Raw genomic sequence first — 26,441 nt, 5'->3', positions numbered from 1 at the left:
GGCGCGGCGCTCCCGGCACGGCCCGGCACGGCTCGGCCCGGCCCGCTGGGAGATGTAGTTTCGCCGCCGCCCTCGGCCCTGCCCAGTGCTGCCCCGGGACTGCGGCTCGCAGCCGGCCACGCCGCATCCCGGCCCCGGCCGGAGGTAACGCGGGGCGGGCGGAAGGGAAAGGGGGGCAGGAGCGGGGCGGTCAGGGCTTGGGGTGATCGCAGGGAGGGGGGGATCGAATGCTGGGGAAGTGGTGCAGTAGCGGAGGTCTGGGCTTGGGATGTAGGAGGGATGCTCAGGGGAAGGGATGCAGGAGGAGTAGTCGGGGAAAGAGGTGCAGGAGGGACGCTTGGCGTGAGAGATGCAGGAGGAACGCTCGGGGTGAGGGATGCAGGAGGGATACTTCGGTGAGAGGTACGGGAGGCGTGCTTGGGGTGAGGGATTCAGGAGGGATACTCGGGGTGAAGGGTGTAGGAGGGGTGCTCAGGAGAAGGGATGCAGAAGGAGTAGTTGAGAAAAGGAGTCCTGGAGGGATACTCAGGGTGAGGGATGCAGAGGAGGTACAGGAGGAGTGCTTGGGGTGATGAATGCTCGGGATGAGGGATTCAGGAGGAATACTCAGTGAGAAGCGTACAGGAGGGTGCTCAGGGGAAGAGATGCAGGAGAGGTAGTCAAGGAAGGGGATACTTGGGGAATTGGGATGCAGGAGAGGTGCATGGAATGAGGGATGCTCTGGGTGAGCCATGAGGTAGGCTGCTCAAGGGAAGCAGTGCAGGAGGGGTGCTGGTGGAAAGTGTTGCAGGAGGGATGCTCAAAGGCAAGAATGCTTGGCAGTCAGAATACAGAAGGTTTTCAGGGGTCAGGATGCAGGAAGGAGCTGGAAGTAAGGGCTGCTTGAGGGTCAGGATAGAGTTCGTGTTCTCAGGAACTGGGATGCTCCTGTTCCTGAGGGAGGGATACTCAGGATAAGAGTAGGGGTGCTTGGGAGGGATACCCAGAGGGATGCTCTGGGGTTGCAATGTAGCAGAGGGCTTGGAGTGAGGTATGCAGGAGAGATAGTTGGGGTGAGAATTACTGAAAAGGCTGAGATGCAGGAAGGATGCTCAAGAGAGGGATTCTTGTAGGGAGGAGTCTGGGAGAAAGGGCCAGGGTTTAGGATTCCCAGAGAGATGCTTGGACAGAGGTGTGCTCTGTGGTCAGGGTGCAGAAAGGAGTGATGGAGGAGGGGAGCTTAAGCATTTGGCTTCTTGGGGATCAGGCTACAGGTGAATGCTTGGAGGGAGAAATACAGGAGCAACATTGGAAAGTGGGGGAGTGTGCATCCCCCCACTGCCTGCAGGTCTTTGCAAACCTGTTTGCAAGGCTGCACCTTGTTATAACAAACTGACCAAGACAGATTCAGGTTTTCCCCAGGGAAGCTGACCTGGGGCGAGACACCTTGGGGTGTTCCCATCTGATAGGAAGCCAAAGACTCTAAAAGTGAGGGTCAAATTCAGATTAGCTGAGATCCAATCCAATTTCAGGTTATGTCTGCCCCAGGTTGGACTTTGCAGGTGTTACTGAAGAATAAAAGCAGATGTTGGAATATTTGCACTGCTATGAGGTTTTCCTAGCACTTTGGGAGCTCAATTATGCCGTGCTGCATCTGGTGGCAGGGAAATTTCAACAGCATGCTCTGCCTAGACTGGAAGGATGCAACTGAGCTTTCACCTGAGAAGGGGTCTCAAAATGCTTTGAGCACCTTTGTGATGGATTCCATAAAGTTTGCCATTGTCTCACTTTCCATTCCTGCTTTCTGAATTGGCTGATGCAAAGCCAAATATATTGGGGGCTGGAGGGAAACTGAGGTCTCAAATGGGCATCATACCCCATTTTTCGTTTCCTGAAGGCACCACCAAAGATTAGAGATCTCTGTGTCCAAACAGTGAATCAGTGTCTGATGAATCCCAGGCAGCGTTGGCAGTATCCGCCCTCAGTCTGGTATGCTTTGGTGAACAGGACGTGGTTTTTCCTTGGTTTATATCCAGGGTTTTAATTTCTATACAGAGACAAAAGCAGACAGAAACCTGAAGAAAGAAGAGTGATTTTAATGCTATAAATACCTTCAGGAAAACAACCAGCTTTCCAGAGTAGATGTATTTACAGTCTCCAGGGACAGTGATAGAAAGCACCTTGGCCTGAAGGTCAGTGCAGGATCTGGGCACTCCCAGTATAAAGCCCTATGGAAGTAGGGTGTCACAGCCCAGGCTGAGAGCTCCAGCTAAGCAGGAAAGCAGAAGTCTTTTGGGGGAAAAAAAAGGAAGATACCTTCAACTGGAGGATGTGAGGAGGAAAACTGGGGAAAACTTACCTATTGCAGGCAGGACAGAGCTTTTGGGCATCCAATGCCAAATAAATTCAGAGAGGTCAAAAACATCTGGGATGGGTTATTTTTGTGTGGAGTTGGTACTGGGCTCAGCCACAGAACCAGTGGTTTGTCACTGCTGGTCTAGTGGTTTGAGCAAGCCTTACCTCCTGTCCCTTTCTCTCCTGCTGGTTTTCAAGGGAGAGAGGAACTTAATTTCTTGTGTCTTGCTTTCTGTATCTGTATCAGGATGGTTGATAATAAGCTAGTGATGGTTTTGAGATGCTTTATTAGAAAAGGAGGATGCCAGTAGGTACTAGAGATGTGTGTATGTGGTTGTTGATTGAAGGGGAGGAATGGAGCTGGGAGGAGCAGTCTGGAGAAAGAGAGGATGAAATGTTAGAGCCATAGGCTTTATTTGGTAGTGCACTGATTGCTTTGACATCCAGCCAAAGCCTTTTTTTTAATTTGATGACTGAGTGCCTAACAGCAAAAAAAACAGAGCAAGTGAAGAAACTCAGGGATCTGTGTGCACCAAAAGGATCAAAGAAGAAGAATGGAAGAAATAAGAGGGTAGGGTAGGTAAGATAGATGGGTTGAGATAGGGCAGCCTGCCCAGCACTGTTGTCAGTTGGAGAGGGCTGATAGAATTGTATGATGTGGTCAAACATATTTATGATGTTTTAGAGGAAAAAAAGAACAATAAAATATGTGATACTGTAAAAAAAAAAAAAAAGAAAAAAAAGAAAAGGCTCTGCAGCGGTCTGTGGATCTAAAGTACCAACAAATTTTAAAGAAGGTAGGGACTACTATATGACAAATTTAGGCTGCTTGCGAATAGGTATCTTCTGGTTGGTTACTTTTTTGAGACGTTTAGAATAGCATGGCCACAAGAGAGGAACTCATTGTTCCCAAGGTGGAGCTCCTGATGTACAGCAGAGCCATGCAAAATGCCAGCAGTACAGTTGGGTGACAATGCCTTAAATTAACCTTCACTCTCTGGAGAGAACTGACAGCTACTGTCCTGCAGAGTGTAGGGACAGCCTCCTGCTCTGAATCTGCTACTGCCTGTGGTGCAGGGCAATGTCCTGTTCCAAATCTGCTGCCTGTGGTGAAGGACACTCACCATGAGTGCTGTACTAAAGGGCGGTTCTGATTCCAAGGATAGAAAAACATGAAGAGCCTCGTCAGCCAAAAGTAATTAACTCTAGTGAGTAGGAGACATACAACACGAGTGCAGTCTGCCACTGGAAAACAGTCTGGGGCAGGAAGCAAGGAATATGTGATCTCCTTGCAAAGCAAAGGTGAATTTAGAAAGGCAGATTATAATCATATGCAAAAAGTTCAGCTAGGCTTCTGTGCTGGCAATTTTTTTCCTGTTGTGACTACAAATGGGTAGAGTGTCACTTATTTTTCTAAAGGGCTATTTAATGGGATTTTTCTGCAGTTATTAGCTCTGATTTTCTGCTTAGATCTCATAAATATTACCCTGGTGCTCTGCTCTGCCACGGCACTTTATGGGGTTCAACTCAGACAGCAGCTGAAAGGACAGTGGTGCATCGCCATTAATGGATTTGCAGGTCTGGAGAGGTTTGGCTGCTGGCTCTGTCACAACCTATTCCATCTCCTTGCGCAAATGCTTTGGTCTAGATAGTTTTTAAGGTCCCTTCCAACCATTCTATGATTCTGTGGTCTAGATGTGTTTTCACATCAGTTTTCATATTGCTACAATAACATGAGTATCTATTAGATGTGGTAACGATGTGCAGGCTGTGGTTTCCTCTTCTTAGCTGGATGAACAGAGATGTACTTTGAACAAAAAAAAAATCCTCTTTGCCTATGAATTCATTGGACATTTGTTCCCTGCACTAAAAAAATTGTTGTTACTACACAATTACTTCTATATTTCTGGAAAACAGACCCAGAGGGGTGGCAACAGGGTTGGTCCTTGTAAGAAGTTGTATACCAAGTCATGGCAAATTTTGTGGAAATTTTAGAGAGCAGAGTATTTTTTGTGCTCTATCAAGGCATTATGTGAGCTCCCTTTTATGCTGCAGCAGCTCAGCATGCTGCAGGATTGAGCCCTAATTGCCTGGCTGCCTGGAGGATGCAGCAGGAATAGCAGTAATGTCTTGGCTGACATAAAAGAAACCATTTTGGCAGGAGTTAAGGACAAAAAAAGGTGAGTCTCATTTCTGTATTTCCAGACCTCCAGGGAGTTCAGGGAAATAGATATTTTTCTTCTTTGTAAGTCAGAAGCAAACCACTTTATGTATCATTCTATGTTTGAATGGTGGGAATTATTTTTCCTTCTTTAGTGGTATTTATCAAAGTCTCCATGATGCCATTGTAGGACATATGCTGAATTTATTACTGAAGTTCCCTAAAGGTAAGGTACATTTTGCATCTGTTTTCAGAGCTTTGTTAAGACCTAGGGTGTGGGAACTGGTACTACATTCTGCAAAAAGCACGAAGAAGACTTTGCTGGAAATCTGCTGCTGGCAGGGATAAAGGAATGAATTGATTTATAATTATTGGATAGATTTCAATTGAAATGAATCGTAATTAAAAAAAAAGAATAGGCAGAAGAGAACTATATGTTCAGCTCAAAACAGTACAGAGTATGAAAACTGGACCCAAGCGAAGCCAAAGGTGATTTTTCATCCCAAGGTTGGATTGGGTTTTTTTGCAGTTTACTCAGTTTGGAGAGTGACAGTAAGCTGCCAATGCTGCTGTTTGCTTAAGTTCCTTTTCCCTCTCTGGTTTCTAGAGCATACTTGGGTGTCTGTCCTTGCAGGGAGCCATCTTGTGGTCAGTAAGCATCTTTGATGTCAGTGAAGCTTCTGAGATGATGTTCTGCACCATCCTTATATCAAAAACAGATGTATGGACTGCTAATTGGGTAGGAAGAAGACTGGAACTATCCTAGGACCTTCCCTTTTTAAATATTTTTTATGAATGATGTGGAAGAGATGAAATTAATTTTATCAAATTTGTGAATGAGGCCAGAGTTGAAGAATAGTCAATATGCTCGGGGACAGGGCTGCCAAACAGGAGGGCCAGGACATGCTGTAGCTGACGTGAACCTCATGGAATTCAACAAAGACAAATGCAAAGTATTTTGCGATGGACGCTTGGGATGGGCTCAACTGGGATGAACCTACCCCTTGAATTGTTGAAGTCTGGGCACTGACAGCAGCTCCCCAGTGCCTACAAGGAGGTTACTGAGGAGATGAATCCAGGCTTTTTACAGAGTACAAGGCAGGTGAATGAGAAAAAACAGACAGAAATTGAAATGAGAGCTTCCAACTGCAAATAGGGTAAACCTTCCCACCATGAGCTAATTAGAACGGGAGCAGGTTGCCCAGGGTTGTTGTATGGTTTCCATCTTGGAATATTTTCTAGACCTTAACAGATAAATCCCTAAGCAGCTGAGCTTGATTTCAGCTGTGAGCAGGGTTTGGGCTAGAGTCCTCCCAAGGTTCTTTTTCTCCTCATTCTGTGATTTTGCATGTGTTATTCCTGGCAGTCATTCACTGGGGTAGCAGAACAGTTTTGCCTTTTCCTGGGATATTTTCTTTTTTCCTCCAAAGCTCATATTGTGTACTCTGTGTTTTATGTGAGCTACAAAACAGATGGGAACCTCAATGTGACTCTTCAGTTTAATAATTAACTCCTTGACCTTCTACTTCATCCTTGTGTGCTCCAGGAATTTGGTTCTGTTCACAAGCAGGAACGAGCCAATCCTCCCAGCTCTTCTGTGTGTTGTTAATACTGCTGAGGAAGAAGTGCAAAAGGTTGTTCTACTTCAGGAACACTCATTATAGAAGCCTGATTGTCTGAATATTTAGTCTCTTTACCACAGTATTAAACAGAGGAGAACCAGGGACCAGATCTCCAAGGCAGCATTCAGCTGCTTGACAGTGAACCGTCCTTCCCTCTCCTGCAGTTCCCTGGGTTATTTATGACACATTTCCAATCTCTACAAGAAATGAGACAGTAATCTCACAGACAACACTCCAAATCACTCTACTCCTCCACTGCAAACCCTGATTCACCCTTTCCAGGGAGGTCTTGGGCGGGAAAAAAGTTAATATTAGCTGCTTAAACTAATATTGCTCTGAAAGTATCTGGAGCTGTACTTGTCTTGAATTAGCCATCTTAATTCCTAGCCTTTGGAATATGAATGATCTTTTAGTTCAGAATGCTTTGTCAGTGTAGTTTTAAGGCTATAGTATGTATTATTGCATATTGCAAAGCCACTTAAATGTTGCTTTAATGTAATTCTAAGATTGTAATACTTAGCCTGGCTAGCATCATCCATGCAGGCCTTGTCTGGCCCACACCCAGGGAGCTTTGGTCTATACTGATACACAGCAGAACCATGGGCTTGTGTGTTCTGTCTTGCTGACACCAGGGTGCTTGGAGAGGTGCAGGTGGGACTGCATTACCTAAAGCCCAGCCTTGTCCTGCAAAGCCCTTCACTGGTGAGGAAAGCATGGACCCTTCACCACAAGGTCAACTCAGGTGGTTCTCCCTGTGTGTCTTCAAGGTCTTAATGTCCATATAAGTCATTATGATGTTTCCTGCTGAGGAAGAAGGGTCTCTGGGACTTGTTTGCCTATTGACTGTGGAGGGAGTTTGTTTCAGCCTTGTCCTACTACACAATGTCAGACGTGACCCAGTTGCAGTCCAGGCAGCAGTATTGAGGAAGCCCATCCTCCTGTCCTTTTCTATGATCAGCCTGAGGAAAAACCAAAGCCTTTTAGGAGATGCAAGTTTATCTCAAAATTCAGATGAAATTAGACTCTTTGCATTGAAAATTTGGTGAAGTTTGGCAATGCTAAAGTAGCTAAAGGCACAATCGTAGTGGGGACAGTGGTGGGCAGCCATCACATGTGAGAGGGACAGCACGAGCACCCAACACCACATACACCACGGGACTGTGGTGGGTTTTGGGGTTAGGTCTAAAAGAACTGTAGCCATTGTTTGAGCATCCTGCCTGTGTGGTGTTTTCAAATCACTGTGCCTGGCTCAGCATGGATTGCTCCAGGGAAGTAATAGTGAGACATAACCAATGGGCACTGTAGATCCTCCTATTTCTTCCTGGCCCCTTATCTATGTGCCAGATGACTGGGGTATCTGGGTAGGCTGGAAACCTGCAGAGAGGGCGTGAAAGGGCTACCAGCCTGACTGCAGGTGTGTGCCCATTTGTGTTTGGCCAAGGTGGCCACTGAGCTACAGCAAGGTCAAATGTTCCTCCTGATTCTGGACTGTCTGCAAGCCCCATCTGCTTTCCAGGTTGACTTTTAGCCTTTGCTGACTCTGTGGTACTTTCTGTTGAGGTGAAAAGACATTATCTGTGGGATTTTGTCTTCTCCTTTTATCTTGTCCTCATTTGCCACTGGTTTAATGCAGGCTGGTCCCTCGGGAGTCCTGCTTCTATCCTGGGAAAACAGTGTGATGGAGAGCATTAGCTCTGCCATAGCTTGTTGCAGGGAAGGCAGCAGTAATGCTTGATGGGGAAATATAAATCCAGCACATGAGCAGAGGAATGTATGAGTCAGCAGGCAGGGGCCAGAAAGAGCAAAGCGGTTCTTGGAGAGGCACTGCAATGTAGCCTGCGGTCATCGCTGGATTGGAGGTGGTTATATATATATGTATATATATTTATCAATAATGGTTTTTTGTCATCCTGTGAGATTGCAGGCAAACAATGATGGGAAGAGGTGATATTTGGTGAAGTGGGAAGGCTTCCCAGCCAAGCAGCTGCGAGTCAGAACTTGATGTTTGTGTCTGGCATGGCTTTACTTCTCCACCCTCAAGCAGCTGTCCACCAGGAGAAAAAATACTCTCTGGCTCAGATACAGGCTTACTCCAGGGATGGCATGGTCCTTGGATGGCATCTGCTGAGGTCTCTTCTGGGTGTCATCTGTGAAAACCATACTTGGGGTACATGTCATCTGCATACATATTCTTTGTAACCCCGTCCACTTGACATCAACTTCAAATGCTTCCCAAGTGATAATGAAGGAAGCCCCACCACTAGGAATTGGTGCGTGTTGTCCTCATTTCATAGATATGGGAGCTGAGGAACAGAAAGGTGGGGATTATTATTCTGGTCAGATACACGAGCGTGGCTCATTTTAGGCTACAGACAGGAAGGGACCTTCTCCAAATGTGTATCTGTGCAGTGCACTGTGCTGGGGGGGCCTGCTGTGGATGAGCCTTTTTAGTCCCTGTAATACATTATAAGAAATCATGACTGTCTAATTGTCTCATTCTATAATGGTTTGGGTTTTGTTGGGTTTTTTTTTTTTTTGTGTTTTGTTTTGTTTTGTTTTGTTTTTGTTTTGTTTTTGTGCAGTAGTGCATCCAACAACTGGTTATAAATGTTATTCTGAGCTTTTCCTTGGGAATTCCTTGGTTTTTTTAAAACTCTTCTCTAATGCTTTATTGCTGGTGAATTCAGGCTGTGACAAATGGGAAACTTTGCCTGACTCTGCAGTTTCTCTCCCCACTCGCTTTGGTCCCGCATACAAATGCGGCAGGTCCCTGGGGAGCAGCCAAGACTGCACCACTCAGATGGAGTGGCTGGCAGCACGATGTACATGTTAAACAAACACCCCTGCCATTGCACAGAGAGGCTGCAATCCCACCTCTGCTTCCCAGGGCTTTCTCTCCTTCCCTCAATGTGAAGACAATCATCGGGACCATCTCTGCCTCTTGAGGACACCTGAGCCAGCAGACACCACTGTAAGACCTTGGCTCCCTTAATTCCCCACTTGTCCCTTCTGTGGGTGTGTACTTGGTTGTTTGCAAGACACAAATGCTCAAATCTGTGATTAATCAGAAGAAGTTCTGTATCTTTGTGTATTCATTCATTTGGAGTCTTTAGTCTCAGTCAAACATCATCAGAGTGGAAACTTTTATGAATGCTACATGAAAAAGCCACAAGAATTACCCTGTTCAGAGTGGCTCCAGATAGCTCTGCTTTTTTGACCTTCCTTGCCCCAGCCTGGGCTTGAAAGCTCAGCAGACCCTCCTTGAACTAACCTGCTGCTCTGTCCCCCTCTTTTAGGAGCAGGGATCAGAGATGGATAAGATACTGGAAGCTGTAGTGATGTCCTCTTACCCCAACAACGTGAAGCAAGGGCTTGTGAGGCGCGTCATCGAGGCGGCGAAGCAGCCCATGGACAGTGAGCAGTGCTGGTCCATGCTGGAGCTGTCCACCAAGCTTTATCTCACCGGGGATACCAAGTATAAAAGAGAGATTGGGAAAGAGGTTTTGGAGGTTTATGGCCACTATCACCCAGAGGAATTTGAGGAGTTCTTCAACGTCCGCTTCCTGCTGAGTCTCCTCCAGGAAGGCTATGGACCTCTGGGGAAGAGAAGCCATTATGTACTTGATTATATCCAGTTAGGATTGCAGTTTGTCCTGGAAAGCCCATCAGCAAACAGCATCTTCAGCTTATTGAGGATCGAGGTGCTCCGGAAAGTCTGCGAGAGGCCGAGTCCCAAGCAGTGTGCGAAGATCAGCAAACTCTTAACGCAGCATCCTCAGTGCATCCCCACGGGAAAACACCAGCTCCTGTTCTGTCAGCAGCTGATTCGGTGCATCGGACAGTTCCAGTGCGTCTCCGAGGGGGAAGAAGAGATCATGGAGTTTTTGGAGCAGGTGAACAAAGTGAGTGGTCTGCTGCAGAGGATCTGGAGGACTCAGACCTCAGCCATCCTGCCCTCTTTGAAAGAACTGTTCACTATAATTTCTTCAACAGGTAATTTAAAAATAATAATTTAAAAAAGGCTGGGAATGTAGATGTTGGCTCTGATGAAGTCAAACTCAATTAGTTTGACATCTTGCAGGGTTTTTATCCACTACAGAAATGCAGCCACAGATGAAATATAATAGACAAGCATCTCTAAAAGTTGCCAGGGCTCTGAGCTGGGAAAACAATATCACCCTGAAACCAGAGAGAGTCTGCAGACAGAAGCTGTTAGGATTAAAGCATTTTCAGCACAAGCTTGTGTTCAGCATTTTCCAGCTGGGTTTAAGGGAAAGCATCTTATCTGTAGCTTGTTAGAGAGGAACTTGAGAGCTTTTAGAAATGCCACTCTGTTTTGGGTGACTTGGAGGTGCTCCCCAGCCTGCTCCCTACCAGAGACTAGGGATAAAGCTAAGCAGTTATTTCTCACTGACCTAGAGGTATGAAGCTCTACTGACTATCTGAAGGGTGGTTGCACCTTAGGGTGAGACAGGCAATATTTATTCTACTTCTGGGGCTTTTAGGTTATTGTGGAGGGTTTCAGAAGGTTTTTTGGAGGTACCAGTGCCATGAAAGGCTGGTGAGCTCCTGCTTTAGCTATTCCTAAGACCACAGGATATGGGCTTTTCAGTATGACAGCTTCATCCATTGGAAGGAGGCCCATTTCCAGGCAGACAAAATTGCAGTTGCATCCTTTTGAAATTATTTGCAATATTTAGTAAAAAGAGAGCAAGCAGAGGAAATTTGGTACCTGAGTGGGGCCAAACACATGCCTGTAATCTCTTCCTCCTTTGGGGCTACATATGGCTTCAGGGAACAGCCATCTGCTAAGAACCAGCTTCGTTATGTGCGGCACTGGGATCTGGGGAATTATCCTCCTAGCACAGCCAGCGCTGGACTCTACACTTCTCATTGGCAGCAGCTCAGTATCCACTCCGTGGTGTGTGGATGTGGCACATGGGGATGTGGTTTAGTGGTGGACTTGGCAGTGCTGGGTTAAGGGATGGACTTGATCTTAAAAAGCTTTTCCAACCTAAACAAGTCTATTATTCTATTTTTTGTGGGCAGAAATTATTTGGTTTTTAGGACAAGAAATGACCTAGTGTGCCTGGTTTTCCTGTCAACTAATATCTTCATTGCCGGGGGTGATCCCTGTCTTGCAGAGGAACAGGAAGCACCCTCCAATGCCTTGGCCAGCGTGGTTCAGTTTGTCCCTCTGGAGCTCATGGATGGCGTCATAAGAAACCTCACCAATGATGACAGCATCACTGATGTGCAAATGATGATGGCCATTGGCAGGTAGGAGGGGCTGTGGGAGTGAGAGCTTTAACTCAGTTTGTAGAAATGTTCTGTGTGGTTTTATCCTAAACAGCCTGGCTGGTGCTGCCTGGTGAGGAGTGTGTAGGGGACAAGAAAACTTCTGTATAATTTCTTCTAGCCCCGAGGTTCTAGAGAACTGGAACGAAGAGTAGCTTTTATTATGATTATGACTATTATTATATTTGTTTAGTTTAATTTAGTTTATTTTCTTCGGAAAAATTGCATTATGGGATGTCCAATATAGGCTATGTTGAAGAGGTTTGATTTTTTTTTTTCCCTGAAGCTATTAAGGCCTTTTTCTTCCCCAAAATATTATTTTCAGGATTTCATTATGATCTCTGTCTCCCTTCAGAAGGACATATTCTTAAACCACCAGTCACAGCTAATGATTTATGTGAGGGAGGTATGCCTAGCTGTTTCCAGGTTCCATCTTGTCCTTTGTCAGTTGGGTGTGCTGCAGCTGGACAGACAAAGTCAGTGGAGACCCAGTCAAAGCATGATGAAGAGTAGTGGGTGAAAGGCTACCTGACTTGCCAGACCTGGTCTTTGCAGCACCAGTGCCCTCTTTGGCATCACGAGGTCTTCTTTGCACTCTTATGTCCAAGTCCTACAGCTCTTCTGTGCTCCAGTGCCTTGCTCTGCACTTACTTAGGTGTATCTTCAATGATCTTAAGGGTACTTTCCAGCCTAAATTTTTCCATTATTCTGTCTTTAACTTGTACTTTCCTTAGAGGTCTTAATTTAAACAGATGGTATTCACATGCAGTGGTGTGTGCACTTAAAACAAGGGAGCTGCTCTGACTTGATCTCACTGGAAGCATCTTTTTTCCTCTTATTACAGGATTGGTTTGTCCCTCCCAATAAGGTTACATGACAGAAACACATTATTCCTGATGGGAAGTTTATGTATGTGGAAAGGAGTTACTTTGGCTTGCTAGGGAAGGCCATGGTTTTCCCAGAGTCCAGAAGAACCCAAGACAAAATATTAAGTTATCAGTTCAGTTCCTAAACGTCTTCTCCATCTTTTTCTCCTTCTGGACACCTATGGCTACAAGCTCCATACGAATCTTCTTAGAGTGCCAGTGTCTAAATACAGAGGTTGCCAAATCAATTGCATCATTCCTTAAAACAGTCTTTGTCGTGCAGAAGGAGGAGTAAATAATTAGTTAGAGCCCATAAAATGTAATTAACATCACTTAGGAGAAATTTTGAAGTTCTGGCATCATGTTTATGGCAGATGGGTGCCCCAAAACCAGCATGACCACAGGCTGTTAGATATGTGTGCTCCATGCCTAGAAAATCAAAGGAAAATGTACAAATTGAAGATCTTTTAGCCTAGTATCCATGACAAACTGGTTGCATGCAGAAGTTTTTTTTTTCTGAAGTTTGGGTTTGGGAGTAGCAGGGGAATAAATTGGACTTATGCAGAGCTTCTGGTCAGGCATGTAAAGAACAAGTGGTGGTAAAAAAAGCAAGGCTGTCACCTGCTGGCATAAGTGTACACCACCAGCTCTTTTACAGAGTTTGTCTATTTTTAGATAAACTCTATTATTGCACATCTGTGATGTCAGAGGTACTCACAGATTTGGGTTTTATTTTTTTTTCCCTGGGGATGTATTCGTTCCAAAGAGCCCAGGTCTGGATGCAGAAGGCATCTGCTGTCACACGGCTATGCAGGTACTCTCTACCTCTGGAGATCAGGGTCTAGGCTTTTAAAAGTTTAGCATACCAAATCAAAGACTCCTTTGTCAAATTAGGGTCATAGCTAGTAGAATATTTGTGGATCGTGCAGTGTGAATTTAAAATGTAATCTCTTCCTACTGTAGCAACACGGGCAGCACTGTAACTTAGCTACCAGTGCTAGCAAAGTATAGCTTCAATCAAATAAGGTTATTTTAGGCCTGTTTAAGGAAGATAGGGAGAAAAAAGACCTTTGAATCTCTAGATCCATCTCCCTGCTTTATAGCACTGACATTACAAACCCCTTTCATGAATGTTCAACTCTGCTCCTCAAAGCAGGACAATGTTCCCACTGCTGTTCTTTCACAGCTCTTCCACCACTGGGTTGCTTTAGTGGGTCAAATCTCTCTTCTAACAGCCACTCTGTGTGTATTTCTGGCCATCTCACAGTTCATTTGATCTCATGCCAACAGAAATAGCTGAAATATCTTTTGCCTCCCTGGTGTTTATTCCTTCAATATGTGCAGGAAGAGCAGTCCCTTCCCATCTCTGCTTTTTCTCAGGGCTGTGCTAAACAAGCCAGGTTATTTTAAGCTTTTCTTGCAGGAAGTGTTCTTCATTTCCCCTACCACCCGAACAGGTTTCTTCCTCACAGTTCATTGGTCTTGGGCACAGATGGTGGTGTTTGTGCACCGTGGTCACCATGGCAGCCTGACCACAACCTGAGGTGTCTTTGTTTTGCCATGGAGAACACCTTTCCTTCTGCACCACAGATGGTGATGGTCCTTTCCATGGCTGCTGTTACACTGGGAATTTGTAGTCACCTGGCATTTGCCTGGTTATCTTCAAGCAGATGAGTTACTGTAGCCTCCATTTCTGGTGCCTTGCATGCCTTTTGAATCAATACATTTCCTTCCAGTTCTACATTTCTAATTCTCAGAGACTTCCTTGTGACTGCTTGGTCTTCCTCTTGTGTTGATGATGCCTGACAACTGTGCATCTTCACATACAGTGATTGCATGATTTTCTTGTTCTTCTCCGGTGCAAATGTCTGTGCAAGCTTCTCTGGCATTTGCTTTGTTATCCAACTTTGCTTGACTTTTATTATTTTTCAGCATCCCAACATATTCTGCTTTTCAAGGTTTTTTTACTGACTAGACTTTAATTTTTCCAGTTCCTTGTAAACTTCACTAATTCCTGCTCTTTACCTTGTGGTGGTTAGTTATCTATCTTCCCTTCTTTTATTTTGCATAAGATACAGATTTATAAGCAAAAGGAACTGACTGGGTAAGGTAGTGGAACTGAAGTGTAGCCTGAAGGTTTGAGATATCTTCAAATCAAACGTACTGAAATGGTCAGCAAAGTTGGATACTTGGAGATCCCAAGTCTTACTTACTTCCCAGTTGTTTAACATTAAACTTAAACAGAAACAATGTGTCATCACTTAGTCTTAGGTTATTGTTTTATGACAAACTACTGTAAAGCACTATTTCTTACAGAAACTTGACAACATGTTGGTTGAATGGCTAGAAAGGAAATTTTTTACCTGTGACATTCAGGAATAATTGGGTTCTATTAGAGTTTCCAGGAGGAGATTTTTGATTATGTTTTTGGAAATCAATGTTTCCCACACAGAGAACTAAAAGATATGAATCTGGGTGTTTTTCCTTACCAGTAACAATAAGAGATCAAGCCAGTATAATTTGTTTTCTAATGGTGACAATGCAGCGACCTCAATCAATCCTCATGTGAGTATATAGAGCATTGCACCAGTTTTAAAAGCTTGAATTTGACTAGACTGAAATTTTTGGAAAAAATCCCCACTTTACTCAATGGACTTGGTCCTTGATCCTCTGGTGAACCACAGCATGATGGTGACATTGGGGTATTTCTACTTCAGGCTCTGTTGTGCTTTGAATAACATGTGAAATGTCTTGTGAAGAGCCTGTCTCCTCCCAGTGTCTGGATGCCAGTTTGGAGGAGTTTTGACCCAGAGTGGAGCTTGACTTTTACAATATGTGCATTACATTTATTTAAGAGTTCGTGTTTCATTTCAGGATGATTGACTGGGTGTCCTGGCCCCTGGGAAAGAACATAGACAAGTGGATCATTGCTCTGCTGAAGGGTTTGGCTGCAGTGAAAAAGTTCAGCATCTTGATTGAAGTCACTCTTTCGAAAATAGAAAAGGTCAGTTGGCTCTTTTAAATGTGAATGTGAACCACAGAAATACCATCATGAACCTGAAATATCGCCTTGTCTTTCAAATGACAAGATGAGGTGTGTAGAGAAAAAAGAGTTTGCTGTCCCAAGGGATACTGATTTTGCTGCTAGGAATGATGTTCTCCAGAACAACCTGGGATTCTGCAGGTTGTGGTCTGCAGAAGTACTGGTATCTTAAAGGTTATGAAATAAAGTAGCCAAGGATTTTCAAACCAGTCAAATACTCTCCTTCCCAAACTATGAAGCTCTTGTAAAACTCGCTTTTGGGAATGTGACATGCTCTCCTTTGACCATGCCTGGGTCATTGCTGGCTGGCACGGGTAAAATACATATCAGTGAGTGTATTAATAATCTACACAGTCACAGGTCAGTTCTAAAGCCTGTGCCCTGGCTTGGTTCTTTTATTAGTTAGATAAAGCCCCTGCTGCCATTGCCATCACCTGTTTCAGCAGTGAGTACTTACTCTCTCTGAAAACTGTGATCAAGCACTGAAACTGGTCACTGTTTCAGAACTTTTTCCGTGCTGTGGTCCTACACTTCCCTCCTTCAAATAATGGGGATAACACCTGGCTGAGCCAGAAGAAGTCATCATAGAAGCTACTATGTTCTTAGGGACATGGTTTAATGGTGGGCTTGGCAGTGCTGGGTTAACAGCTGGGTTCAAAGATTTTAGAGGTATTTTCTCACCTAAACAATACTGTCATTTATCAGTATTGGAACATTATCAATAAATGCGTTTGTCTTTGTGATCCCTCAAGTGCATTGAGCAGTGGGACAGTAGCCAAGCATCTCTGCCTTTTTTTTCTTTCCTTCCATTGTTAATATATAGGAAAAGGACACAGCCCATAAAATATCATGTGCTTTTTGGAAACCCTGGGAAGTTATGATCTGACAACAGTAGAGGGTATACAGGTATTTTTGTAAAGTAGAATAAATATAATTATGTAGCCTTTGAAAAAGATCCTTGCTGTTTATCTCTTTGTCTGAAAGATTAGTGATAAAGTTCCAAATATCTGAATAAATTAAGAGGCATGTTCTAGAAAGTCTAGCATTCTGCTGTGCTTGCACAGTTTTTTCACGAGGAGATATGGAGATGTAGCACTGTCATAGAGGCATTACACAAGGCTGAAAGGGTGAGGATAACCCACTGTGTGTTTTTAAGGGTGCCAATGCTCAGGACAGGAGATGACTCTGGAGACCTAGTTACAGGCTGCTTGCTTCAACATCCAGCATGGAGTAAGAGGAGACCAGCAGCCATTGTAGATGCCCAGTGCCTCTGTTTCCTACTGTTCCCTTTTCCTGCTGGTTGCAGTGCCATCCCGCCTTCTCATTTGCTTTTTTTTCCTCCTCCACCAGGTCTTCTCCAAGCTGCTGTACCCCATTGTGAGGGAGGGAGCTTTGTCTGTCCTGCAGTACATGCTGCTGAGCTTCCAGCACTCCCACGAGGCATTTCACTTGGTAAGGCTGTGCCTGGCACTTGGATGAGGTCATTGTCCTGAGTGTAACCCTGCTGTGGGGCAGGCAGGGATAGGAGGGGACCTAAGGTGTGGCAGATGTTGCCACTCTGGCTTTGGAGTGCATTTGGTGGAGCCTTTGCATTGAGAATATCTCAGAGGACTCTCACTGTGGAGGGCAGGGAATTCATTATTAAACAGCCCTTGCTTTTCCTAAGCAGGTGCCTTACTGTCTATTGGACTGAGTGGGCCCCATCCCACATGTGACTTTAAATTGTCACCAACACGTGGCACCATTTCTTTAAGTGTTGGGTCATCTCTGAAAGGTTTGTACAGCATCAGTGCAGCAAGACCAGAAGACTGGATCAGAACATTCACTACACAAATTTTATGTTAAAGGCAAAAACAACTTTTGGCAACATTTGAATATCCGCTTTTCATTTCCACGTGATATTTTATAGTTTGTTTCGCTGTTGGCACTAAGGCACAGCTCTGCTTCCTGCTGGTGTTGCCTCTGGAACACTGAATTTAAAAAGTGAGGCTGAAGGCAAAAGCATGCTTTTAGTGATTGAACTGATAAAAGCAGTGATGCAAAATTGCTCCTATTAATGTTTGATTTTGTACTTTCTGGTTAAAGCCCTTATATTTGGCTTTTCATCTGAAGTTCACAGAATAAACAGATATGGCTAGTAAAAAGCAAAGCTAGCCAACATTTTCAGCTGATGCTTTTTCATTCCTCAGCTGGAGATACTTTGAAGGAACCTGAATTTCTTGAGAAACTCTTTGGTTTCTAAAAATAGTCATTCCAACATGTTGTCTTCAGTTGGACATCAAATTTTGAAACACTCCAAAATCTTTGAGTTGCTCTTGGCTTGAAGTTTCCATCTGTAGCCCATAAGCATAAATTTCCTCCTTTATTTAAAAAACCCCAAACCCAACAGGGCCAAACCATGTCTTTTTGTGTTTGCCCTGGCACTTTGGAAGGATTTTGAGAATTGTTCACATCACAGCTTGGCAAAATTCTGATGTACAAAAAGGTGCTGCAATTGATCTTCTTCCCCAACAGCCTTTCCTGTTGGAAGGGAAATAGTTAAAATCTCAACATTTTTAAGAGAAAGAAAAAGAGGAGAAGAAGACCAAGTGAGGAAGAGAGGACCTGGAAATGGCTGGACTGGGATCCTGATACTTTTCTCCAGGGTTACACTGGGCTAAAAATAACTTAAAATATAAATATGAAAAAGGTTGTGTAAGTGCCTGGATCATTGTAGCACATCTGTGGGGTAGGAAATCGGTTATTAATTCTGTGTGCAGCTGCAGGGTCAGCAGAGGGTGCCCGTGAGCAATGGATCATTTGCATCTGCATCTGCTCGTGCACTTTCAGTTTTCAAGATGAAAACAAAATAAAGAATGTGCTGCTTGTATGCCTGTTGCCACCTAACCCACTATACCAATCCAGTTCAGTGTATTCAGTATAAAATACAGAGCACAGCAGACAACATTTCTTTAGGCTAATCCCATCTACCTTGCAGGTTTGAATCCCTGCACTTGGCAGGCAGCATGTCCTTTCCACTGTGGGTGTGGGATTTAGGGGAGACTAAAGAATGGTAATTGCAGCTCAGCAAAGCAGCAGCACAAACCTGCAGGTGTCATGCAACACGAAACCCTCTAAGGTTGCCAAAATCAACAAGAGACCTGCTGTTGAGTTCAAAGGATGAAGGATGAAGTCTAGTGTGACACTGAAATCAACTCCTGTTCACTGTCTTTTCTGCCTGCAGGTGAATTTCACGCCCTGAAATGTATTAACATTCTGTGAATAACGTGGAGTAATTTTTGTAGTGAATTTTTCTTTTCCAGCTCCTGCCTCACATCCCCAGGCTGGTGGCCTCTTTGAAGAAGGAGGACTCCAATTCTGCAACCAGCTCCCTGGAGCAGCTGGCTGAGCTCATCCACTGCATGTTCTTCCGCTTCTCAGGATTCCCAGACCTCTATGAGCCAGTCCTAGAAGCAGTTAAAGTGAGTCATGCCCTTCTCAGTCATTTTACTGCTTTCCATATGGAAATGGCATCTTTGTCAGTACCTACAATAGAGGCATTGTCCCACTGGTAGGGATGTCCTGACCTCAACACCTCAGATGGTGGTAGAAGAAAGGGGATTAAAAATTCTGAGTCTGAGCCCTGTGTAGGCAGGTTGAAGGAAGTTATTTCTCTAATGGTGGGCCTGCAGAAGTCCTGATGGTGCCTGTAGGTTTTAGCTATAACTTTATTCTGAAATGCCTCTAAAGGACTAATACAAACAGGTGAACTCTTCTGTGCATGGGGGCATGTTCATGTGAAGAGCAGGGAAATTAGTTGTGTGAATGTCTCTAGCAGAGGAGTTTTGCAGTTTCCCATTATTAATTCTTCATGGCAAAAGATCAGTCATAGGATCATAGAATCCCCTGAGTTGGAAGGGACCCATGAGGATCATAGAGCTCAACTCCTGACCCTGCACAGGACAGGAATCACACCAGGTGCCTGAAAGCATTGTCCAAATGCTTCTTGGCTTGGTACCATGACAACTTCCTTGGGAAACCTGTTCCAGTGTCCAGCCACCTTGTGCTGGACACTTTTCCCTAATATCCAACCTAAACCGCCCCTGACACAGCTTCATCTTGTTTTCTTGTGCCATATCACTGGTCACCAGAGAGAACAGATTGGTGCCTGCCCCTTGGCTTCCCCTTGTGAGGACTTGTAAGAGAGAGAATGATTTGTAACACAGATCTCTCTTTCCAAGGCTCTCCCGATTCCAAACGAAGACCGGATTAAACACCTCTTGGGACAAAATGCTTGGACCTCCCAGAAGAACGAGCTGGCCTGCTTCTACCCACGCCTGGCATCTAAATCAGACACAGGAAAGATTGGGTTAATTAACTTGGGAAACACTTGCTACATGAACAGCATCATACAGTCTCTTTTCATGGCTTCAGAGTGAGTTTTTCCTCCCTTGCTCCCGTTCAAGACTGCTCCAGGGGTTGCTTGTCACTCCAGCCTTGCATGTCCCACACTGATTTTCCATCTCACAGATTGCATCTGTGTTTCTTTCACAGCTTTCGGCATTCAGTGCTGAATTTAACTGAGGGCAACTCCCAGCCCCTGATGACAAAGCTCCAGTGGCTCTTTGCATTTTTGGAGCACAGTCAGGTAATTATTTCATGTTTTAGTTATTTGTTTGGACTGTCGGCTGCGGAAAGGCTCGTCTCCAAGTTGCTTCCTGCTGGCTCTAACGTGCTGATAAGGAGCTGTGGATCTTGGTGGGATTTTTGTAATGGGACAAATTTTGTTTATATGAAGTAGGCTAATTTTGGGAGAGGTGGAGGGAAACTCCTATCACCCATGAAAGTGGGCTATGTTCACACCAGGCTGCCTGTCTTTAACTTGTGGTCTTCTTGGGCTGGGCTGATGTCATAGCTAATGGTTTTGATAATGAAGTCCATTAGGTAATAGTTTACATCTGTGGTCAGCTGAGAAGCCTGTTGGTGTGAAGCAGAGGCTTTGTTTCTTGCTGTGCAGCAAGAGAGAAGGCTGGAGCAGCTCGCTGCCCAGCAAAGCACTAGCAATTGGTGAAAATTGCTTTAAAAGTGGTTTTGTTAAAAGGATAATTATAAACTCACCTTAGATTCCAGATCATTAAATCATCTGTATGTGAGGGAAAGTAAAATAAAAGTAACACCCTACAACTAATTGTAAATATTTCTATGGCAAATGTGAAATTTAATGGAGTGACTCCTGGAGATACAACTAGGTCATATCTAATTCCTCTATTGAAATGATATCTTTCTGTCCCTAGAAAGACAAAATTTTGGAAAGTCGGTGAATTTTCCCTTGCTGGGTAGCAAGTCATCCAGGCTTCTTCATTTTCCAAGCCTTGACTGGCAGAGCTGCCTGGTAGCATTGTGGTATTATGTCACTACAGATGACCTGGGGGGGGGAAATATAGACATCCTGTTAAATTTAATATTTGGTAATAGAAGAGTCTAGGTTTTGATGGCAGGTTAGGGTGTCTGTGTTCTGTGATGAGCAAGTACAGAAGCATGTTGTGTAGCTGATGGTTATAGTTTCCTGTTAATTTCCTTTTGGTTATTTTTCTTCTTTGGTTGTTCTTGAAGCTACTTCTTTGCTAAAGATGGGTCTTTTTCCATGTTAATTAAATATCTGCTTCCTAATGACAGCAGTTACATTATCTGGTAACACAGTTTACCTGTCTGCAGTGATCAGAATGTTGGGTGCAAGTTTAGTGGGTTTTTTGCTTTGGTGTTTCTGTTTTGTCTTGTTTTATAAAAGGATTTGGTGAGAGAGATCTTGATCAAATTAAATGCAGCAGCAAATTAAATTCAGGCTGAATTAAGTAGAATTATCTGGATCAGGTCAATAAACCATTTAAAAATTGAATTATAAACACATGGATATTTTATAGAAGTATATTTTATATACTTCTATAGTATATTCTATATACTTCTATATGAAATTCATCCTCACCATCCTGGCTTGCAGCAAACTAAGAAAGTCCTCCTGTGCACTCGGATTAGCCTTTGTAGGGGGAAAAAAGGGACCTTATCAGGCACAGGGCACTGTGCTCCCAGGGAACCAGCCAAAAAACCACTCCTGTCCCTTCTCCATCCCCCTATGTGAATTGAGGAAAAATCACTAGGATTAAATGCATTTCTTCTGTGTTGCTGCCAGAGACCTGCCATCTCCCCTGAGAGCTTCCTCTCTGCCTCCTGGCCACCCTGGTTCACCCCTGGAGCTCAGCAGGACTGCTCAGAGTACCTCAAGTATTTGCTGGACCGGTACGTGATGAGCGCTGTGATCTTGGAGCCTGGTGACAATGGTGTCCCTAAACCCCAGTGTAGAGTTTAATGCTAACTCACATGGAAACAGGGCATGTGGCTGAGACCCAGAGGAGTTGGGAGAGTGGAGGGTTGGGATAGTAAGACTGGTCTGAAATGAAATTCCGTTTCTCATGAAACCCTGTTTGGACAATTTTAGCGGTAAGGTCAGAACTTAGTTCAACTTTAAAATTTCTGCCTTTGCTCAGATGACACAAGGAATTAATAGAATTACAGAGTCATTAAGGTTGGAAAAGACCCCTGTGATCATTGAGTCCAACCATTAACAAGTCCACCACTAAATCATGTCCCTAAATGCCACCTCTACACATTTTTAACATTTGTAGGAACAGTGATTTCACTACTTCCTTGGTCAGTCTGTTTCAATGTCTGACTGCCCCTCACCCTTTCAGTGAAGAGATTTTTCCTGATAACATTGTACCAACCTTAGAGATTCATCTGACAAGCCACTCAGCCTACTCTGCAAAATGTTGATTTTTGCCTTTACCTAGAAATATCAAATCTCTGGTGTGCCAGCGATCCCTCTAGAACTATGTGGTCAGTGACACATGAAGACTTCAGGTTCCCAAATCCTGTCATACTCCTTCCCACCTTTCTCCCACAGCATCAGACCCCTGTGTACAGGCAGGTTAACTGGGATTAACTACTTGCAGTGAAGAACAGGAGCCCTACCCTACAATCTACCTTTGTATTGATGCATAACACAGCCTTTTTCTCCCCTGACAAAGATTGCATGAAGAGGAAAAAACTGGAAAAAGGATCTACCAGAAACTCAAGGAATCCAGCTTGACGTCTCAGGCGGTGGAGCATCATTACTTAAACAAGACATTGATTGAGAAGATGTTTGGAGGTAAAATGATGACAAAGATCCGCTGCTTGAAGTGCCTGAATGTTTCCTCCCGAGAAGAAGCCTTCACAGACCTGTCCCTGGCTTTTCCTCCATTGGACAGGAATGTGTGTGGGAGCACATCTGTTCTACCAGTGGAAGAAATTGGCCCACAATTGATTGAGCCTCCAGAAAATTCAGGCCAGCTTATGGGCTCTCCCTGGATCCAGAGGAAGGCCCCCATGGCCAGTGACCATGCAGCCCCATCAGTGTCGGTGGAAACATTAGGTTTCCAGGAACGAGGAGAAGCAGCAAATCCCATACGTGGCAATGATGTTGGGGTGGATGCAGCCAAAGACCCTCTCTCAACTTTCAGGGAGCAGGCATGTGCTCCGAAGGACTCCAGATCTGTTCCGGATTTAATAAACTATTTTCTATCCCCAGAGAGACTGACAGCAGAGAATAAATACCACTGTGAGAAATGTGCATCCTTGCAGGATGCTGAGAAGGTGGCAGAGCTGACAGAGGGTCCACACTACCTCATCCTCACACTGCTGCGGTTTTCCTTTGACCCACGGACTATGAAGAGGAAGAAGATCTTGGACAATGTCTCCATCCCTGTGGTGCTCAAGCTACCCATCCTCGTTTCTCCAGAGGAAACTGAGGAGGTTTGCCGGCATGGGAAGGATGGTGTTGTTCCAGGGAGTGGCTTTATGACTGTGGTGTATGACCTCTGCAGTGTGGTGGTGCATTCAGGCATCTCCTCTGAGAGTGGCCACTACTACTGCTACTCCAGGGAGTGCACTGACACCAACCCCCACGGGCAGCTCCGGGATGGGGTGCCAAAACCAGCCTCTGACAAACAGTTGGACTTTGAAATCCAGTGGTACCTCTTCAATGACACCAGAGTTTCCTTCTCCTCCTTCGAATCGGTCAGCAACGTCACCTCCTTCTTCCCCAAGGACACTGCCTACGTCCTCTTCTACCGGCAGCGGCCGGAACAGCAGAGCTGCCTGCTGCACGAGGCTCTGGCTGAGGCCGGCCGCCTGCATGGTGAACCATCCCTCCACAAGGACTTAATGGAAGCCATTTCCAAAGATAACATCCTCTTCTTGCAGGTAACTCCCGCTGCTCTGCGCAGCAGGATGTGGTCCTGCAGCTGTCTGACTCATGGGCCACGTTCCCACAAATCCAGGCAGCAGTGGGATCCTGTCCTGTGGTTAAAATCCTGCACATACCCACCCACTCCTTGAAGACAAATCCATTTTCATTTTTAGCAACCAGATATAAACAGGTTATAGGTTCCTGATGAAACTGAGATTGATACAAGACACCTTGTGGCTGCGCTTGGGGTAGATTTGCTATTGTCTGCTCCTGAAAGTTCAGCCTGAAATTTTTTCTTTGAAGTGCTTGGGAAAGAGAGGATGATGGAATAGTTTGTATTAGAAGGGACCTTTAAAGGCTATCTAGTCCATCTACCCTGCAGGATGAGCAGGGACATCTTCAACTCATATGCTTAGAGCCCTATGTGGCCTGACCTTGAATGAATGTTCCCAGGGGTGGAGCATCTGCTGCCTCTCTGGGAATTCTGTGCCAGTGCCTCACCATCTTCACTAGTAAAATACTTGTTCCTTTCATTCTACCCTTTCCCCTCCTTCCCATCTTCACTCACTGGTTCCTTCCTACCACCTCTGATGTTCACCTGAACCATTGCAAGCTAAGTCTCTTTTTTACCTTTTTCTCTTATTATCATAGAATCATAGACTAGTTTGGGTTGGAAGGGACTTACAGACCATCCAGTTCTACCCCCTCTGCCACGGGAAAGGACCCTTTCTGCTAGACCTGGTTGCTTAAAGCCCCATCCAACCTGGTCTTGAACACTTCCAGGGATGAGGCATCCACAGCTTGCCTAGGCAGATGGGTGAGCTGGGAATACAAACTAGAACAGATTTCACTAGCTGATGGAGCTCAATGCTTTCCAAACAGCAGTGTCTCATATGACATGACCTGCATGTGGGGTGATTTGGGGGGGGTCCCTCCTCTCCCACAGGCGACACGGGAGGGCTGGGTTTGATCACTGAAGAGCTGCAATGCATCCCTCCTGCTGAGCTCTAGAGCACATGGCCTTCACAGCCCACTTTAATTTGAAGGAAGATCCCAGGGGGAACCTGACAGGCTCTTGGCTCCTCAGAGATGGTGGGAGCATCCCACCACTTGAGTCCTTTATCTGCTGATATCCTTATGCTGTTTTCCCCGCTTCCTTCTCTCAGGAGCAGGAAAAAGAAGCAAGGAACAGAGCCGCCTATATTTCTGCCTTGCCGAAATCCCCGCTGTGGTGGAGAGACTTGGACAGGGACAAGGATGATGACAACTCATCGGGGGGCTGCAGCCCAGCAGCGGGTGGGGGCGGATCCGGCTCCTTCCATGGACTCGTCTTTTAGCCAACAGCTTGAACCAGATGGGCAGTGTCCATGTGGCCAACCCAAAGCCAGAAGCTCCTCTTCCTCACCCTGATAACAGTGAGCATCTTGGATAAACATTTCAATGGAAGAGGTCTCAGGGGCTGATTGGGAGGCGCCTGGAGGGTCTCGCTGCTTCCTCCTATGCACTTGGTCTTCATGCCTTAATGTACCTAAGCTAACGCAGAAATGAGCAGCTGCCAACAGCTCGGAGAAGTGCCCTTTTGCTTCATCATAGCCATGTCTTGCCTGCTGTGAGCCATGCCACCAGCCTGGGGAGGTGACAGGGACAGGCACAGGAAGGAAGACAGACCCAGTAGGGCCCCAGGGATGGAGATGTCCCATGCACATCCTGTCTGCAGCCCTTCCCATGGCGCTGAGTTGGTTCCAGGGTGACCTCTGCTCAGTTGTTATATTTCTTTTTAATGTGGTTTGGGAACCCACTATGAAAAACCCTAAAGGTAGAAAAAAGTTTGGAAAATGCCAAAATGTAGCTAGCAGTGCTGGTCTGTGAGGCAGTGAGCTTGTAATACAAGCAGTGTCAGGTCAACCAAAGGGAGTTTATGCTTTTTTATTGTTTTGTTTATTGCAAGACACCCAAATGAGACTGTGGGGCACAAACCCCTCCAGCCAAGAGAGACTGACCTGGTCCCGTTGGGGTTTCTGGGCTCCAGTGAAGACCGATTGTGTTACTGATGACCTCTGGATGCTTTTAGTGTGCACGGCAGGCCAAGACACACAGCTGTTTTTCCAGATGTGTCTTTAGGACTCCATTAGTCTCTTTCTGCTGCTGTCATTTGATGGCTTTCTGGGCTGGTTCTGCCCTTTAAAATTTGTGTTTTCCCTTGGTATACCCTAAACTGAGCAGCAGATGACAGAGCCCCCCATAACTCATGATCTATTTTTTTAAAATGCTGATTTGCAAGGTGAGTAGCCCAACCAGACATGTTATAGCAATCCAATATCAGTATATACTATGTAAACCAAGGTATTATATAAATCCATAATGGGATAGGGGCTGGTTTTGATGGCAGACAGCCAGCTCAAGCCCCAGGCAGCACTTCTACAGGACCACAGCTCCCTCCCATGTCCCTCCCTAGCTGTTTTCCCCTGCCTGCTCCTCCTTCACACCTGTAGTAGAGATTTCTCTGGCTCAAGTGGCAGAGACTTGTGCCTTAGGTCCTAAGTGCAAGGCCTAATCCTGACCATGGCATATTGGGGTAGGAGTGTTGAGGAAAAGGCAAAGCACAGACATTGCTATGGATAATGTGAGCAGAAAGTCTGCTAGAGAGGACACTTGGGGTCAAATATCTGGTGTAGACTATCATATTCTTTTATTGTCTTTCCTATATATAAATAAAGGAAATTAATTCAACATACAGACTTAGTGTCTTATTGCAGTACTCATAGATATTGGGCTGATGGGTCAAAAAAGAGATGGGGAAGCTGAGGCATCCCTCCTCAAGAGTCCTGCAGAGTGGTGGCTTGGAAGAGGAGAT

General features: G+C 45.1%; 1 protein-coding gene across 1 annotated transcript; it reads left to right on the top strand.

Annotated features, from left to right (window-relative positions):
- The first annotated feature begins 12 nt into the window (after positions 1 to 12).
- On the top strand, positions 13 to 26,219 carry USP35 (ubiquitin specific peptidase 35). The gene is made up of 11 exons (XM_039718781.1): positions 13 to 144; positions 9,414 to 10,110; positions 11,262 to 11,397; positions 15,156 to 15,285; positions 16,675 to 16,776; positions 18,627 to 18,785; positions 19,545 to 19,738; positions 19,858 to 19,951; positions 21,491 to 21,597; positions 22,386 to 23,601; positions 24,754 to 26,219. Exons 2-11 carry the CDS (start codon positions 9,429 to 9,431, stop codon positions 24,922 to 24,924), a joined length of 2,991 nt encoding a protein of 996 aa, XP_039574715.1. The 5' UTR covers positions 13 to 144; positions 9,414 to 9,428; the 3' UTR covers positions 24,925 to 26,219.
- Positions 26,220 to 26,441: the final 222 nt, after the last annotated feature.

The sequence above is a fragment of the Passer montanus genome, unplaced genomic scaffold (assembly GCF_014805655.1).
Source record: "Passer montanus isolate IOZ18808 unplaced genomic scaffold, ASM1480565v1 scaffold4, whole genome shotgun sequence".
Taxonomy (NCBI): domain Eukaryota; kingdom Metazoa; phylum Chordata; class Aves; order Passeriformes; family Passeridae; genus Passer; species Passer montanus.
The sequence above is the reverse complement of the archived record's forward strand: the minus strand, read 5'-3'. Positions and strand labels throughout refer to the sequence as shown.